The 17890-nt window shown below is 31.4% G+C and overlaps 3 protein-coding genes across 3 annotated transcripts; 1 reads left to right on the forward strand and 2 right to left on the reverse strand.

The window, feature by feature from the left end:
* Positions 1 to 5523: 5523 nt before the first annotated feature.
* LOC112728452 (RNA demethylase ALKBH10B) lies at positions 5524 to 12698 on the forward strand. Its single transcript, XM_025778590.3, has 7 exons — positions 5524 to 6444; positions 9672 to 9805; positions 10044 to 10161; positions 10397 to 10498; positions 10623 to 10738; positions 10983 to 11137; positions 11808 to 12698. Exons 1-7 carry the CDS (start codon positions 5958 to 5960, stop codon positions 12292 to 12294), a joined length of 1599 nt encoding a protein of 532 aa, XP_025634375.1. The 5' UTR covers positions 5524 to 5957; the 3' UTR covers positions 12295 to 12698.
* A 195-nt stretch (positions 12699 to 12893) lies between these two features.
* LOC112728454 (uncharacterized) lies at positions 12894 to 14475 on the reverse strand. The gene has a single exon (XM_025778591.3). It carries the CDS (start codon positions 14365 to 14367, stop codon positions 13039 to 13041), a length of 1329 nt encoding a protein of 442 aa, XP_025634376.1. The 5' UTR covers positions 14368 to 14475; the 3' UTR covers positions 12894 to 13038.
* A 760-nt stretch (positions 14476 to 15235) lies between these two features.
* Positions 15236 to 17285, reverse strand: LOC112728455 (probable galacturonosyltransferase-like 4). The gene is made up of 2 exons (XM_025778592.3): positions 16984 to 17285; positions 15236 to 16808 (listed from the first exon to the last, which is right to left on the reverse strand). The coding sequence occupies exons 1-2, from the start codon at positions 17135 to 17137 to the stop codon at positions 15853 to 15855; spliced, it is 1110 nt and encodes a 369-aa protein (XP_025634377.1). The 5' UTR covers positions 17138 to 17285; the 3' UTR covers positions 15236 to 15852.
* Between the last annotated feature and the right edge of the window lie 605 nt (positions 17286 to 17890).

Here is a 17890-nt window from a genome sequence, read left to right on the forward strand (position 1 = left end):
TCTATATTAATGCAAAATTGCACATTGCACCGACGACTGGATATCACAGCTGCAAAAAATGTTAGTGGTAAATATCATTATTACCAATAAAAAATTTTACAACTTTAATTTTAAAATATTAATTACTTAAAAGTTTAGTATATATTTAACAATTTAATATATTTGAATACAATTTATATAAAAAATACGTTGAATTTTACATTATAAATATATCAAATTTATGAAACGTGACAAATAGTTTAAAATGAAGGAATTAAAATCCAAGTGGGATAAAAAAAATTACATTTTTGTAAGGTTAATAATATACTACATTTTATTATTTATTATTATTATAATTATATACATTTTTGTTCGTGATTTATAGTAATACCAAATCCTCTTTTTGGTGTCTAAAACTTTGACAACACTAAAAAAAAGAAAAGAAGAAATTTCTATATCATTATTGATTTGTGATATTATATACATTTGTGGTTTTTTGAAAAAAAAAATTTGAAAACAACAGGTGGTGGAAAACCAAGATTCTTTTAATTTAATATATGACTCATCACACTATGTTATACCTTCTATTATATATGAAGTTATATATGAACAATCATTGAATTGTTTACATTCATCGTCACAGTCATGTTAATTATAAAATCATATAAAAAGTGAACGAATCTCTTCTATTTTTTTTTCAAAGATAGAAATAAGACTAAAATTCGTAATTTTTAGGTGAATATGGAGAAATTATGTCATTTGAGTTATAGTAGCTTGTTGGCGTCTTCTGATTTTTTTCACAAGAAATAAAGAAATATTATATATGTTTAATTCCTCTACCAAATTGTTTATTTAATTTTGTAGTTAGAACTTAGACAGTATATCATAATTTTTTAGGATATAAATTGATAAAAAAAAAAGCTTCTTGTATTCCTTTTTTTTTTCTTTTCTCCTCTATAAATAAAGAAGACCAAAGTGGAAAGAATATTTCCCTTTTGAGTTTCATAAAGCAATTTGGCAACTTCTCTCTTTTTTTTTTTTATGGAATAAAAAAAATTGGGGCAACTTTTTAAATTTATGGTACAAAATTGTGCAACCTTTACCTTACCTGAGGGAAAGCTTAAACAAATAAACCAAAATTCTGATAAACTTTATGGACTAAAAAGCAATAACAAAGGGAATAAGAGACAGCAAACCTCTTTCTAAGAAAGAAATCCAGAGAATCCCCTTTTAATTAAAAGGAAAACAAAAAAGGATATAAAAGTTTTTTGTTTTTAAACTTTTAGAATATAATGAAAGCAAATAATAAATATTAGAGACTAAATTATGTTTTTATTTTATTAGAGAATAATTTATTTAAAAATTTTGGAACAATTTATTTTTTTAATTAAAATCTAATTTGTCCGAAATATATATCCATACCACTCAAATTTAAATTATACTGTCATCCATTTTATAGTCAATACTTGCATGCTACAAGTAAAATAATAGTTATACATTATCATGCATACCAATGAAAACAATTTTATAATAAACATTGTCATATATATAAATGACATTAGTCATTTTAACTTTAAATGAACTTACAACAAAACATATGAGAGCCTAAATAAGTACAAAAGAAACTAATAAGAAAAGGAAAAAAAAAAATAGATAATCTAATAATGTTGCTGCCGAACTATAAGTATAACTAAACATATGCATGTAAATTAAAGTGACATATTTGTAATAATCACTTAATAAGAGAACTAAAAGATTGCATGTGCGCATGCTAGCTAGGTACCAACAACCACAATGGCACAATGCACATTGCACTCCAACAACAACAGTAGTCGTCTCAATCTATCTCACATGTAATAATTAATTGTAGTAACTATAAATTTTATGTATCCAATTCAAATAAATCTTTATTATTATTATTATTATTATTATTATTATTATTATTATTGATCCAATGTATAAATCAGAATCATCACATTTTTCCAATTTAAAAGCCAAAATTGCTAGTAGCATATGAGTATAGAGAACTCATGTGAGACTGAGAGAGCTTAAAAAATGAAAAATAGAAGTACATATTACCCATATATTTTCACATATATCTTAACAGAATTTCTCAACAGATGTCATTTTACAACAGTTAAAAATTGCTGTCATATTCAGACAGTCATATTTACGATTTCGTAACAAATAGAACTGCCGCAAAATTATACCACTGTAAAATATTATTTAGTAGCGGTTATACCAGTGGTTACTATTAATTGCTATTGAAGGTTTAGCCGCATACTATCTTCCAATGGGTTATCAACCGTTGTTATTTTTTCGACAACAGTTAAAAATCGCTACTAATTGACTGCATAACTGCTGTTATTTGCCGGATGTGATGTAGTGGAAGAACATATTATTACTTATTAAAAATCAAACTATATTTGGTCCAACTGGTAAGTAGTCCTATATATATCATTTATATAAAACTAAAACATAGTTTAATTTTCTAATTGCTTTTTTTATGAACACATAAATTCTTAATTAAAATAAAATAACAAGAAGTTCTTGATCATTAGAAAAATAAAACACATAAATTTTTCAGTTGACTAATTAAGTTTAGAATTTAAAATTTTAATTCAAATTTTATATATGTTTATGAAAAATAGTCAATAAAGTTGAGTTTGTTTAGAGATACAAAACATTGAGATAGAGACAAAAAGATACAAAATCGTGTATAAACAGTAGAGACATTATATCCAATAAATTAGTGTATTTTATTTTTATTCTAACAAAAAAAACAAAAATATTAACAAGAGATACAATTTATTTTTTATTATTTTTGTTAATTTTTATAATTATATTTTTTTAAAATTTTTTAATAAAAAATATAACAAATTAAATTTTTATAATTTATTTTAATTTATTATTAAATAAAATATAAAAATCCTAATTTTTATATTTCTGTCTTTTATATCTTATTTTTAATATTCTGTTTTATTCTGTTCTCGTAATCAAACTCAAGCTGACTTATTTATCCTTGCAAAACCTTAGATACTAGGCAAGCATTAAAAAAAAAGTTTAAAAATAAAATAAAAGAAAAAGGCTTCAAGGGTGGCTAGCTAATGGCTTTACCTCTTTGTACTAGTGTCCCACACATACCTTCCCTTCATGGTCTTATAAGTTAGCAACCAACAATGGAGGCTCTTAGATTAACCCCACCACTTTCAATTCACACAAATTCACCACCTTCAACCTCTCCATTCTTCACTAATGGTGGACCTCAATTTTTGGTCCCACACACATGGGGTCATATGCTTTTTTCTTTTTATTTTATTCCTCCATCTCATTTATTTTTCGCCCTTGCCAACTTGTTATATATTATATTATATGGTATGAAATAAATTAAATGCCAATTTCAATTCGCCGTCTCAAATCTCCAATATATTGATCTTGATTTTCTTTTTGTTGTTTAATTGGGAAAAAGGTGAACTCGTTGGTTGGAAAGTTGAGTATTGAATTTCAAGTTTGCTACCTTTAATTTCTTTTTTCTTGTTTTAATAAGAAAAGAAAACATGTGATTTTAGTTAGAATGGATTTGTTATCTTTTATAGCCTCCTTCAATAATAGAAGAGGAAAAGAAACTAAAATATAAAAAAAAAATTATTGATTTCGGTTTTATATACACCCACAAATTTTATAAAATAATTAGGTAGAGGCAAATAATGCCACATTGTAATAATTGATGAAAATCATGTTGTCTTAACAAAACATTGGGATTTGGGAAGAACATGCATCATTTCATTGGGTTCCGAATTAATATTTTGCTAAGCCATGGCTGTATTCTGAAGAACATACAAAATTTTAAGATATGATTATATATATATGTTCTCTCTTAGATTTTTCATTAATAATAACGTAATTTGTTTTTTTTTTCCCAAAAAATTAAACTAATAGTTTTCTAATATAAAGGGTCCGTTAATCAGAATTTTAAAATTTGATTGTGTATGTACATTGTGGACCAAAAATTAAAAAAAAAGGAAAAAAGAACGAAGAATATCTTATTTTTTTATTTAGTTTTTTTTTTATAAAAAAAATTGAAAACTTATTTTATTTAGTATTTATTATTTATTATCAAGTTTTGTTTTTTTTTTTATTTCTCTAGTATTATCGATATTTTTTAGTCTTTTATTAAGACACTAGTTAGCAAAATATAAATTTAATTACATATTTACATTGTGGATTTGATTATTTTCTACTTATTTCGATCTTCCTTATATTTGAATCATGTTTACATACAAGTAGTAAATCTATAATTTGTTGAGTAACAAATTTACAAATCTCTAAAATACATATATTTTTTTGACTGGAAACATGACACAAATATCTAAAATATTCGATACTATACATAGACAGAGCATTAGAGCTTAAGAGCTTAACCATTAAAGGGAAAAAGAAAAATAAATTGTAAAAAAAAAGGAACTAGTTTTGATGGTTGCCACGTCAAATGGCGTGTGGTAGCAGAAGGAAACCTGTACGGACAAGAGTGGACATACATAATACACTCAGACGATTCATTTCCCACTCCAAAATCCCTATAATCCCCATCAAAAAATAAAATGAAGTAAATTAAGAGTTGGAACTTGGAAGAAGAATTAACGTTTTAATATACTTGTGAAATTTTTTCTATTTGATGCTAATAATAATAATAATAATAATAATAATAATAATAATAATAATAATAATAATAATAATTGTAAGGTAGGTGAAAATGGTTAGTATTTATACTCAAATTAACATGTCATGCCTTCTAACTTTTAATAGTAATGAAATATAAGCGTTTTCCTTTTTTTTCCTAGTAAAAATTAAGAATTAAGCTCTTCTAAAATAAAAAAATCAATAAAAAAAAGTTAAATTATTTTGATAATTCTTATAATTTTATCAAATTTATAATTAAGTCTCTATATATTTTTTGTTTCAACTAGGTTCTTACATTATTTTTTCATTTTGTAATTAAGTCATTTCGTATAAAAATATTAAAATTATTGGAATATACTCTTAATTTATAAAAAAATATTCTGTTAATTCTAATTTTTTTTATATTAGTAAGAAATTAAGTACATTTTTAATTGAAAGAAAAAAAATATAAGAATCTGATTGTAAATTTGATAAAACTATAAGGATCAATAGAGTAATTAAATCATAAAAAAATGATAATTATATTCTTAATTAAGATAATAAATTTTACATATGGTAAAAGTACAAATTTAATAATTATTATTTTATTATTTTATTGCTTTACAATTTTTTTTGCTTTATAATATTTTTAAGGTTTTATTTTTATATTTGTTATTCATTTTCTCTGTTAAATATAGTATTTGACGTGTCAAAAAATAGTAAATAAAATAGTAATTATATATATTATTTATTCTGTTAATAAAATATTCAATCTCTAAAATAATAAAATATTTTACAACAGAATAATCAAATTTTTGTTGTGATAAAATAATAAAATTCTCTTACATGGTTGTTAATTAAATTATTACTAGATATTATATTTGTACCACCTAGCTAGCTAGTAGCTAGCAAATATGTAGAGAATTTGATTAAGACTTGAATTTGTTATGGTGACAATTTTTATTTTTTTTAAATTAAATATAGTTGTATTTCTCCAAAGCCCATACACAAAACACAGAGAGACACAACATTAAAAATGAAGCACTCTCATATATAACTCATCTCCTAAACCTCCTTTTCATTCTTCTCTTCTCTCTTCTCTTCCATGATCATCTCCATGTCTCTCTAAAAAAACACACACACAACAAAAACAACCTTCACTCTTCAAACCTCATCATCGTAAACACCATCTCGTTCTTCTTATAATCTCCATCATCTCGTCACCCGAGATTTCGGCCCAAAACACCATTGGACCATATATCTCGGATCACCAAAAAAAAAATACCTTCAAAATCTCGTTTCAAGTTTCAACCATTTCCATGGCGGCTGGTCCAACCGATCGAGCTGCTCCCGCGGCGGCGCCTCTCCACAACCACCTCCACTCTCCGCCGGCGGCGCCGCTCATCGTTCCGGACTCATTCGCCAAGGACGCCATCCTCGCATGGTTCCGCGGAGAATTTGCCGCCGCAAACGCCATCATCGACGCTCTCTGCGCTCACCTCGCGCAATTGAGCTCCGTCTCCGGCGACGACGGCCGTTACGATGCGTTGTTCTCCGCCGTCCACCGCCGTAGGCTCAACTGGATCCCGGTGCTCCAGATGCAGAAGTATCACTCCATTGCTGACGTGGCGCTCGAGCTGCGAAACGTCACAGACCGAGAGAAAAATATCGCCGGAGAAAACGCCGCCGGTGAGATCGCCGATGAGAAGGAGAAGATCGGAGAAGAAAAGGTGACGGAAATCGAAGAGAACGGTGGCGAACATAACGAAGAGTATGAATCTCCGAAGAGCGAAATCACTGATTCAGGTAAATTGCGACTTAAGGCTGCGTTTGGATATAAACTTAACTAATTCACTTTTGAAAAAAAAAAAAGTGATTTTGCTTCTCAGTAAATAATAATAAGTGATTATTATTAATTATAGCAACGTGCTCATTACTATTAGAGCGTGAAAAAAAAAAACACTTTATTTTTCAATGCCGTAGGAATTTTTCAAGTAATTCATTCGGTAGCTCCCGGTGGTGTGTTTTGAATTTTGATCAGTGATTTTTTTTCCTTTTTTTTTTCTTTTTTTTCATAAAAAAATCTTTAATTTTTTCTACTTTGCATATTGAATGAAAATTTTCACGGATTTTAAGTGTTGATTTTTCATTTTCTCTCGTGATTCTCATATTTCTTCCTGTTAGTTCTGTTTGGCTTTAAATAAAATGTCAGAAGATGGAGTGATTTTTCTTTTTTATTTTGGTGAAAAGGTTTCTCTAATTTTTATTATTACAACTAACTTTTTTAGTTTAAGCAAAACGAAAGGGTAAAACTTTATGCATGTCCTTTTTAAAGACAAACTTTTATTTTGTTTTTTTTTTCTCGTTGATGCTTTTTTTTAAAAAAAAAACTATTACTGTTGTATATGTCTGCTTGCTCTACAGTTAAGAAATGGATTCAAACATCAGATCCAATTTTGTGAATTCTTTTTTAAAAATATTTGTTTATTGCTTTGAAGTCAAATTCTGTTGCGTAATCATAGTTAGTATAACATTTGGGGCCTATATATCAAACTCTGATGACTGTTCCATTTCATGATTTAAGAATATGAAAATCATTATTATTGTTGTATTGAATGATTTTAATATTAATACAGATCATAATATTAAACTAAATAAAAAGTAATTACACTTTGAGCATATAGACACTACCTTCGTAAAATAATTATTGAAGTGAGAATATTGATATAATCAATAATTAATATATTTAAACATAAATTATACTATTTATATAATTAATTTTGCCAACTTTTGCCAATGAGAAATCTAGAAGTACATCTCTTTAAGAAGCTTGATGTAAATAAATCCAACATTAATATTACTAAATTTAATAGAACTGATTAGCATATCTTTTGTAGGAAAGTATTCAACTATATTACTAGTTTTATTAATTTCTTAAATTAAGTTAATGCCAAAAGGTATCATAAATACAATGATGTTATATCTACTCATCACATGACTCAAATTTTCCATTTAATTGTTGATTGAGAGTGAAATTCACTTTTTCTCTTTACTAAAGTTTAAAAATTATATTACTTAGAATTATTAATGCTACAAATTAAATTATCATAACCAAAAGTAGAAAACCGTATGATTCAAAAGTGGGCTCTGTAAGCTGTGAGAACACCTATGCAACATGGAATGAGAAAGAGGTTGGTGGAGACCTTCGTTGTCAAAGTTAGTTAAGGGGGTGACACAGAAAAATGATAGGTGGAATATATAAAAATATTAATTTTATAATAAGAAAAAGAAAAAAATATAAAGAAATGTTATGTTACTGTTTTATTATAATATTTTTTGACATATTTTAAAACAGTAATATATTATTTGAATATGTAACAGTAGTTTGATTTACTATAAAAATATTATTTTGATTATTTTGTAATCAATATTAAGACCAAAATACTGAAATAAAAGGTTAAAATAATTTAAGAAGTGATCTAGAAACATGTGCAATGATTTTTTAATACAAGGGGTGGGAAGGACCACAAGCAAGCGAATGCGTGACGTCATCGGTGTGTGGGTTTTGGGGTTGGTTAGTGTTGGTGGTGAGGGTTTTTGGTTTTTTGAGTTTTGGGTTTTGACCAATTCGGGTGGCAATCCCTATGGCCTATGGGGCTTGACCTGTCCCAGTTGGAGGGTCAACTTTGTCTTTTTCTCTCTTCCTACTACTCTGGTGAGGGATCCAATGAATGCTTCATTCATTTGTCACTCAATTGCTGAATTATAAGCAATGAGCCACCCTCTTGAGATTTGGAATCCTGATAGTAATAAAAACAACATAAATGTCCATCAAATGTAGTGTTTTTTTTCGTTTTAATTTTTTTTTAGATATTAAAAAATCTATATATTTATATTGCTACTATACTTCAGCAGTTCATTTAGCTAACCTTCCTAACCAACTCTTCACACAACTTTTACGTAGATGTGTATAGACTGTATGGAAAAGCTTTTATTATTATTATTATTATTATTATTATTATTATTATTATTATTATTATGTAACTTTCACAAGGCTCATGGAGTTTTTATGGACCATTTTAAGTTAAAAGAAAAATTTCACACGACCGTGCAAAATTACATGCAAATTGTGTGGAGAGTTGTTGGAAGGAATTGTACATATAGAAATTCTACTTGTCCTAGTAAATTTTGGGATAAAAATCAAAATTTTAAAAGTAAAAATCTATTTTAAATATCAAATTTATTGAAAACTTGGATTATTTTGGTGATTATTTTCACCACCAAAAATACATATGTACTAAAACAATCAAAATGAAAAAAAAAAAAATCTGTTTCCAATGTCTCAATGTCTTGACTCTTGAATAGACCGAAAATATTGGGAATAAAACTACAAAAGTAATGAATATTTTATAACATATTAATCTTATAATGTCCTGTATTGTTGTCTGTCTAACTCTTCAGAATATCACATTGCCAAAAAAAATATAGGTGAATACAGAAACATGCTAGTGCAGCCGAATGCATTTTGTTAAGACAGTAGTCATGTGATGTTAACTTAACTACTGTTATCATGTGTTTGTTTTTGTAGCACTGCTTGCCCCCCTTGTTTTTTGGAAGTATTTAATGTTCTAACATTGGTGTGGGGAAACCAAAGTAATGTTACTCACTTTGTTGAAGGACGGCAATAAAATGTTTCCTACCAGTCAAACATTCAAAAAAGTGTTTGTCAAATTGGCGAAATGATTAATGAGACAAAGATTCTGTTTGTAAATGTTTTTTTCAAAGTCCAAGTATATTGTTTCAATACTTAAATTCCTTATTTTTTCCTTGTAAATTTTGTTAGACGTTTTGTTGATACTTACTTTTGCATATTCAAATAATGTTACTCAATCGTTTTAAAGCTAACTCCTCTATGATTGTGTGCATTAGCCATGGTTAATTTATAGTTCAATATACATGGAATGTGTTTCACTATAATGCTCTTTTGTTGAGTACTAAAATTTGCATCAATGTTTTATTTGTTCCTTGTGCAGGGTCTCAAGAAATGCAGGGAAGTTCAACGAACAATATTAACATATGTTCCAATCATGAAGAATGTGAAGGAAGATCATCACAGATCAAGTTAACTAAAGGTTTCTCAGCAAAGGAATCAGTGAAGGGGCACATGGTAAGTTACTTTCTTTCACATTATAATCTCAAAATATACATTCAATTAAGGTGGATTTCAGAGAGTTTGATGTCCCCAGTAGTTTATGCAGCAAGAAATGAGAAATGTTTTTTGAACTTTTATCTCTTCATACACTGTGTTGAGGCTCATTTCATCATCTTTTTGTGTATAAACGGCACAATTCGTAAGAAACAGACAGCTATTGCTCTATTGGTGACATGCTGAATGCATTTGGCAGGTTAATGTTGTGAAAGGTTTGAAGTTATATGAAGATGTTTTCACTGATTCAGAACTTTGCAAGCTGACAGATTTTGTGAATGAGATCCATGCTGCCGGCCAGAATGGAGAACTCTCAGGTAAGACACCATTAACCTTTTTGTGTGTCTTGTTCTCATGTTCTGTTTCTTTATTTCATGCTGATTTCTATGTTGTCACTTTTTCTTTGGTGGTCAAGTATTAATCAAAACTCAAAAGTTTGTACTTCAATTCTTTACTTCCTTCAGTTTATTGTTGCGGTTATATAATAATGTAAGATGTTTTGTTGTATGCATTTTTTCAGAGTGTTAACCTGTTGTTCTTGACTAAATGTAGGTGAAACCTTCATTCTATTCAACAAACAAGTGAAAGGAAACAAGAGAGAGCTGATTCAGCTGGGTGTTCCATTATTTGGACAGATAAAGGAGGACACAAAAAGTAAGAAAGGAAATTTTGTAAAAAAAGATATAATAGGTTTTCTTTACATTAACAAAAATGTTATTTGGCTTCTATAGTGATGCTGTGTAACCCTGTTTTTCTTTTTCTGCATTTTTGTTATCAGGCAATATAGAGCCAATTCCAGCACTTCTTGAACATGTCATAGATCACCTTATACAATGGAAGTTAATTCCAGAGTATAAAAGGCCAAATGGGTGTATCATCAACTTTTTTGAAGAGGTAAATGTTACCTCCTTTCCTTTCCCTCTTACTCCTCCTTTGAATAATAGGTACTACAATCATTTTAAAGCCATAATTGCTCTAGGAAAAAAATACAGAGATACTGAGAAACACACAATAAGACAACACATAAAATATCTCTATCCTAGAGCAAAGTTTGTAAAGACAGAAACACAAATTATTTGCATTAACGAATAATGGCATAGCCTTTTGCCAATGTGTATATGATTTTCCTTTTTTTTAGGAGGAGTTTTCTCAGCCATTCCTGAAACCACCACATCTGGATCAACCTGTCTCCACTCTTGTTCTCTCTGAATCAACTATGGCTTTTGGGCGAATCCTTATGAGTGAAAATGATGGAAACTACAAGGGTCCACTCATGCTCTCATTGAAGATGGGGTACATATTAAAGAACTTAATACTCTTTGCAGTCCTAAAATCTTCCATTTATTAATTAAGATTCTAGTCACAATGCTGGATACAAAGGAAGAAGTACCTTCAACATTTATATGACAGCATGTAACTGTAAGTGAATAATGGGAAGTGCAAGCTTCGTAATCATAGAGGATGCATGCTACTATATGTTGATAGACTTGTTATTGAATTAGACTGCTTCTCCTTCTTCTTCTTCTTCTTTCCAGTTTCTTGAATGACAGTAGTACACAAGATTATCAGTAGATAATAACTTACATTAGCAGAGTAGCATCTTGTTCTAAGCATCAAGGTCTACAATGGTAAATGGCTGAAAGCTTCTGATTGTTAAGGAGTGTGGTATATGGATTCATGCCTTATGGTTCGTTGAGCTTTTGGTCCTGGTGCCATTCATTTTAGGGCCTGTACACTGTTCTTTGTGCTGCTATGATTATCATTATTTTTAGAAAGTTAGAATCATAACTAGAAATGCAATTTCTTCCCATTTTTTCTTCTGCAACCTACTGTGTCTTGTGCAGTGAAATACTGAAGTTTGAAATGATCATATGAAGTACTATTTATGTTTTAAACTTATACTAGTATGGTTCAAGACAATTAACAATATGTGATTAGATGACTAAACAACTTAACATTGCAGGTCACTTCTGGTGATGAGAGGGAACAGTGCTGACATGGCAAGGCATGTGATGTGTCCATCTCCTAACAGAAGGGTCAGCATCACCTTCTTTAGAGTGAGGCCAGACTCAAACCAATCCCAATCACCAACCACACCAACAATGGCTGCAGGTGCAATGACCCTTTGGCAACCAAGCATTGCTAGCCCATATGGTGCTGCTATAACTGGTTATGATGGTATGGACATGATGATGCCAAAATGGGGTATGATCCGTGCCCCGATGGTGATGCTAGCCGCTGCCCCTGTGCCCCCTATGGTATTGAACCCTCGCAAGCTTGCCGGTGGTGGTACCGGTGTTTTCTTGCCATGGAATGTGCCATCAAGAAAACCTCCAAAGCATCTTCCGCCGAGGGCACAAAAAGGAAGGCTTCTAGCTTTAAGTGCCCCACCAGTTGAACCACACATTGGTGAGTCCACTTCAGAGCCAAGCATAAGTGTTGAAGGATAGGATGAGACAAGCCAAGTTTTTTGAAGCAGCCTTCAGCTTCAAAGTCCAGAGTAATGTGCATTCAAGAAAAAGGGCGTTGCTAATGCCTTAGCTCTTTGCTCTCTCTACACTTTGGAGCATTTTCTTTTGTTGTACAAACTAGACATGCCTCAAGTGCAGCTAGAGAAGTTTGGTTAATTTTTCATTTTTTCCCCTTCACCCCTTTTAGCCCTTTTATTTCCACTAGAGTAGCGAGTAGTGGTGTCCAACACCTCTACTTTCTTTTTTTCTTTTTTCTTTTACTTCTTTTTGAGCTTCAGTAGAATAGTCAAGCTTTCATATTTGAAGAGTGTGAATTATCTCGAGGGTAGAATTTTGTAAGAAATTATAAATTTAAGTTAATCAAGCTTTCATGATCCTCTCTACTTTCTTACTGTTGTTATATGTGCAGTATTGTATTAGGGTTAGTCTTCATCGTGTATTGCTTTAAAGACTGGATCCATCTATGATTCTCAGCTCTTGTAATTACATGTCGAAATATTTTATTCAGGAAACGTTTTCAACATTACTAATACTCCCAGTGAATTTCTTACTTTGAATCATTATGTCCAGTTCCTGAGTTTGTTAGAATTTATTATATACATGAATAACACGCTTTGTTCAATAGCATACAAATATAGAATACATAAAAAAGAGAATATAAGGAAACTTACATATACATATTTGATATTTCTCTTGAGAAACGAACAGAAAGAATCAAATATTTCAGGCCTTAGCACTAGCAGCAGGCTCCTCATCTTCTTCAATGTCCCAACTCAATTCCTCCTCTTCTTCTGCAGCACTAAGTCGCTTCCGCAAATCGATCTTACTAATGCTTGTACTACCACTCTGAGTTATTTTCTTTTCATCAATGCTACTAAGATCCTCAATCTCATCCCAACCAAGTTCCTCTTCCTCTTCTTCCTCCTGATGAAACAAGTGCTTACTTCCATCATTCTTATCTGTAGATTTCACATCATCAACCTTCTTCCTTTCCATTACCATTTTCTCATCAATCTTATTACTTCCAGCATTGTCCACTTCAAACTTTGGCACACCATCAACATTTCCTTCCTCAATAGTTTCCTTCACTCCACCATCGCCGCTACCCACCTTCCAAACACCTCCGGATCCGGATCCCTCAACAAACTCATCTACCCTTTTGCCAAGTTCCTTACTTTCCAACAAATTCTCTCTTTTCTCTGTCTTCAATCCTTCCTCACCTGAACTCTTTACCTCTTCCATATTCAATCTCGTTCTTCCTCTTTCATCTACACTTTCACCACCACCAACACTACCCTCTTGTTTAGCTTCAACCCCATCAGTATTATTACCATTACCATTACCATTATCATCATCATCATCATCAACTTCCCAACTCAAATCCTCTTCTTCTTTGTTCATCCCCTTCACAATTCTAGCCCTAACATCATCCTCATCTTTCTTCAATCTAGAAACTTTATAATAATACCTTAACCAAAACACATCATGATCAACAATTTTGGGAACAACACTCTTATAAACACCTTCCATTGCCTCATTCTCCTTCAAAAGCCTCTCCATTTCTTCATTCTTCGCATCAATGGAAAACCCTAATTTCCACTCGTTGAACTCTTGCAAATCCTCAGGTTCATCACAGTAAGTTCCAGCATCACCCTGAATATCACGAACCGCAGCATCAAGTCTACTGAAGAAGCGTCCACTTCTCTTCTGATCCGAATAATCGGATTGGTTATCAACGGCTCGGATCGCGTCCTTGCTTTTGGATATGATCTGAGACGTTCCTTTCGCCACGGTGGTTCCGAGCTCGTCGATGACGTGGCCAACGGAACCGTGAGCTACCTCGATCTCCTTCTTCAGTCCGGTTCCGAATTCGTGCAGGTCGCGGCGGTAGGTTTCGATTATCGATTCAGATTTAGAACTTAGGGTTTTGATCAGGTCGCCGAATTTCCACGCGCCGGTGGTGGTGGCGGAGGAGGAAGGGGAGGGTTGTGGTGGCGAGGGATTAGGATTGGGATCAGGATCGTCGGAGAATACCGATTTGAAGAAATTCATTGGAGGAATCTGTGGAAGAAAAGTGAGAAATTGGAGTCCGAAGTAACAAACAAGTCAGCTAGAAGAACTTCCAGCTAAGTGTTTCAGTAGTCAACAAAACCTTATTTATAGTCAAACTGAAATGTCAATTTCTTTTTTATTATTATTATTATTTGTGAAGGGTTAATGTATTAGAAAATTATTAAAATTGCATAACTCAAAACAATAATTTCATTATTTTGATGAAACAATTCTTTTTTTAGTAATTGTTATTTGTTACAAATTAAAAAATCATCAAAATGAAATTCAAATTATAAATGTTAGTTAATAGTTGAATAGTGAATACCATATTGTTGAAATCCTAAAAGACACAAAATTATTGGGCAAATTTAAACTTTAAAACATAATTATTTACACTTTGAATTTAATTAATCTACTGACAATTTAAAATATTTTATATAATCATCAAGTTATATTTATTTTTTAAAAAATATTTATACGATTAATATAAAAAATAATTATTTTTAGTAACATGATTATACATAATTAGATATGTTGTGGATTAAGATTAAATTCTTAAACTTTAAAGTAGTAGTTATTCGTGGCCATCGTTTCAATGAAATTTTGTAAACTTTAATTTTTTTTTTTTACTAAAAATAAAGAGACTCAAACTCGTAATTTTTTAATTGAGTATATGGAGATTATGTTATTTGGTTAATTATTTTTTTAATGTATATAAATTTTATAATAAGATTTTAAATATGATTATCGGCTTGTTGGGACACAAATTGATAAGGACATGCATATATATGGTCAAATGTAAAAGAAATGGCTAATAAAATATTTCCTACCTGAGTTGAGTTTAAAAATTACAAAAATTCTCAAAGCATTAAGGAAATGTTAAAATTGATTGATATATCATGTTCATCAAGGTTAGTGAGGGAGGCTCATCCACCTTGCAACTATATATTAGTCGCTGATGCAAATGATGCCAACATCCAACCCTAATGCCCATGCTTGGAATGTTTCTGATACATCCCAAAATTAAAGTCTTACGAAAAGAAAAAACAAAAAAAAAAGGAAAAAATAAAACATTAAAAAAAAAAAAAACCAAAACAGAACCAACACTTCTCAAAATACTCTATTGCCTTTTGTATTCCTTTGAATGACAAAGCCTTGATCTTCCTTCTCCCCTTTTAGTTTCCACACCAAACCGCTTAAAAACCTTATTTACTTTCACTTATGCCAGGTTAATAAAAACAATTATCTGCACACCAAAAATCAACCATCATATATTTGAATATATAGCGTTGTTTTACATAATTTCAATGACCTTGGACTTCGAATTCTAACAGAAATTCTATAAGAATGATTATTTGGTGGCTGATTTTTGGTGTACAGTAATATAGTGACAAATTAATATAATGGAAATACAAATTACTTGGCATAAGTGATGAATTCATATCCATCTCTATCCCCTTCATGACCCGAATGCATTTTCATGATTCATTCTTCAAAGTGATGAATATTTGGACGATAGAGATCATAGGGTGCCCACAAATGATCCACAGTACAAGGCTTTCTTGAATCCAATCTCAACCAAGGCTTACCTTTCCCACTCCAATGAAGCAAACTAATAGGGCCAGGATGGAGGCTCCTACATTTACCTTCAAGGTTGTCCCCTCCTAACCCATGTTGGTTCCACCTATGATCTACACTCTTCAATTCTCCAGCCAAAACAAGAAGAAATGGTGGCAATGATCCTAAATGGTATATCCTCTTTTGCTTTTGAACCGCCATCCACTCCTCCACCTTTTGTGTGTACTTTCCTTCCCTCCATTGATCAACATCCATCACCATAACCCCGGTGTTGAAGTAGCAAGGCTTCCTTCCTTCAAATGTCTTTGATAGAACAGGATCATTCCAGAACAAGTCTGTGAAGTACTCTGTGAAATTCGCATGGCAATACTCCGGCGCAGCGAGTACCTTGCCTTCCAAGTCAACCTCCCAAAGCTTGGCAATGTCATCCACAACCACAATATCTGAGTCAAGGTAGATTACCCTTTTAACATAGCCAGGGAGTATGTCTGATAGGTAAATTCTTGCATAGTTTAGAGGTTGATCCAACGCTTGGCGAATGGATTTCGATATCTTTCCACGTACCCTGTTGGCTTCAAAGCGATATATCTTGAATTTGAGGTAAGGGAAGGTGGATTTGATGCTAAAAAACACTTGGGGTTCAAACCTTGACCATAGGAAATGGAACTCAACGTTTTCTGGGCATGCAGAATGTTGCAAAATGGAGAGGACTGCTGCCATGGTGCCCCTCAGGTAGTTTGAGTCCAATGTCATGGAAATGTGGATCCTATCTTGGTTGCATGTGTCGCCATTGCGAAATTCTGGGGCTTCCCTGAACGAAGGAATGTCTGGTACAATCTTCTTAATCACGTCAAAGTGGACACCTGTAGCAGTGACGAATCCAGAAAATTTAGATACCCAAAAACAAATAAGGCAATATAATTATACGAACAAAATATTTTGAGAAAAAAAAAAATCTAAAAATCTAACAAGACATTTTGTCAACATGCATGCATGTTGCATGCATGCACGTATAATTTGTCTCTAGAAATATACTACCTGAGTTATCAGTGGAGGTAGTGGTGGTGGTGGTGGTGGCGGCAATGACGGCGGAGATAATAGCATGCTGGGGGGTGGTGGTAACAAGAAACAAAAGCAAAGGGAAAGGCAAAGACAGGAGGCCAAGAATTGGTGTGTTGTTCCTAAAGGCCATCCTGTCTTTTTCTATGTTGATGGGTGCAAACGGTGGAAGTCACCTCAAGCTGTCTAAGGAGGTGAGAGAGTTGGAGCCATTATGGGTTGCACGTATGTGCTAGCTTGAGACAAAGGGGTTTGGTGTTTTTAGGAGGGAGATTAGAATTGGTTTGCTTTGGTAGGGATAACAGAATTAGGAGGGTTTGGATTAGGTGGTTGGTGAGATTGTAGGGAAGGGAATGATCTTCGGAAAATAAATAATATGAAAGGGTTTATACTATCAACTATGGGGGAATAAGCTGTTATAATTTGTTATAGTGTTTACAAAAAATATTTGTTCAATAGAATCTTTTTGTTATCCTTAATTTTTGCTAAAATAGGTGATGAAAATAGACTAATAGGTTTCTTGGCTAAGGATTTATGTCCCTACCGCTCAAATTTTGGGTTATTAGCTCCAAATGGTTGTTTTTCTTGTTAATGAGAAATGGTTTTTAGTATTCTCTTAATAAATATATTACTTGTTAGTTGTTACTCTCTCTCTCTCTCTCTCTTTTTTTTAAGGTATGATTTTCATTCCAATTCTTTAAATATTAATTGTTACTTTTCCTTTTGATAAAAAGACCTCTTTAATGGTGAAAAAGAAACAAAAATTGTGATCTGAATCGCGCTTAGAGTCGTCATCTTTTTTTTTTTTAATCCAAAAAAAGTTCTACTATTTGTTTGCACTTAAGCAAATGTTAGCTAAAAACATCACTGGTTAATGTTGCCAATG

This window comes from Arachis hypogaea, chromosome 12, assembly GCF_003086295.3.
Source record: "Arachis hypogaea cultivar Tifrunner chromosome 12, arahy.Tifrunner.gnm2.J5K5, whole genome shotgun sequence".
NCBI lineage: Eukaryota > Viridiplantae > Streptophyta > Magnoliopsida > Fabales > Fabaceae > Arachis > Arachis hypogaea.

Coding starts and splice junctions, on each gene's coding strand:
- LOC112728452 (XM_025778590.3), top strand. CDS start 5,958: ATGGCGGCTGGTCCAACCGATCGAGCTGCTCCCGCGGCGGCGCCTCTC. Junction 10,739..10,982: donor TCATCAACTTTTTTGAAGAG/GTAAATGTTACC, acceptor CCTTTTTTTTAG/GAGGAGTTTTCTCAGCCATT. Junction 11,138..11,807: donor ATGCTCTCATTGAAGATGGG/GTACATATTAAA, acceptor TTAACATTGCAG/GTCACTTCTGGTGATGAGAG.
- LOC112728454 (XM_025778591.3), bottom strand. CDS start 14,367: ATGAATTTCTTCAAATCGGTATTCTCCGACGATCCTGATCCCAATCCT.
- LOC112728455 (XM_025778592.3), bottom strand. CDS start 17,137: ATGGCCTTTAGGAACAACACACCAATTCTTGGCCTCCTGTCTTTGCCT. Junction 16,809..16,983: donor TACCTCCACTGATAACTCAG/GTAGTATATTTC, acceptor TCACTGCTACAG/GTGTCCACTTTGACGTGATT.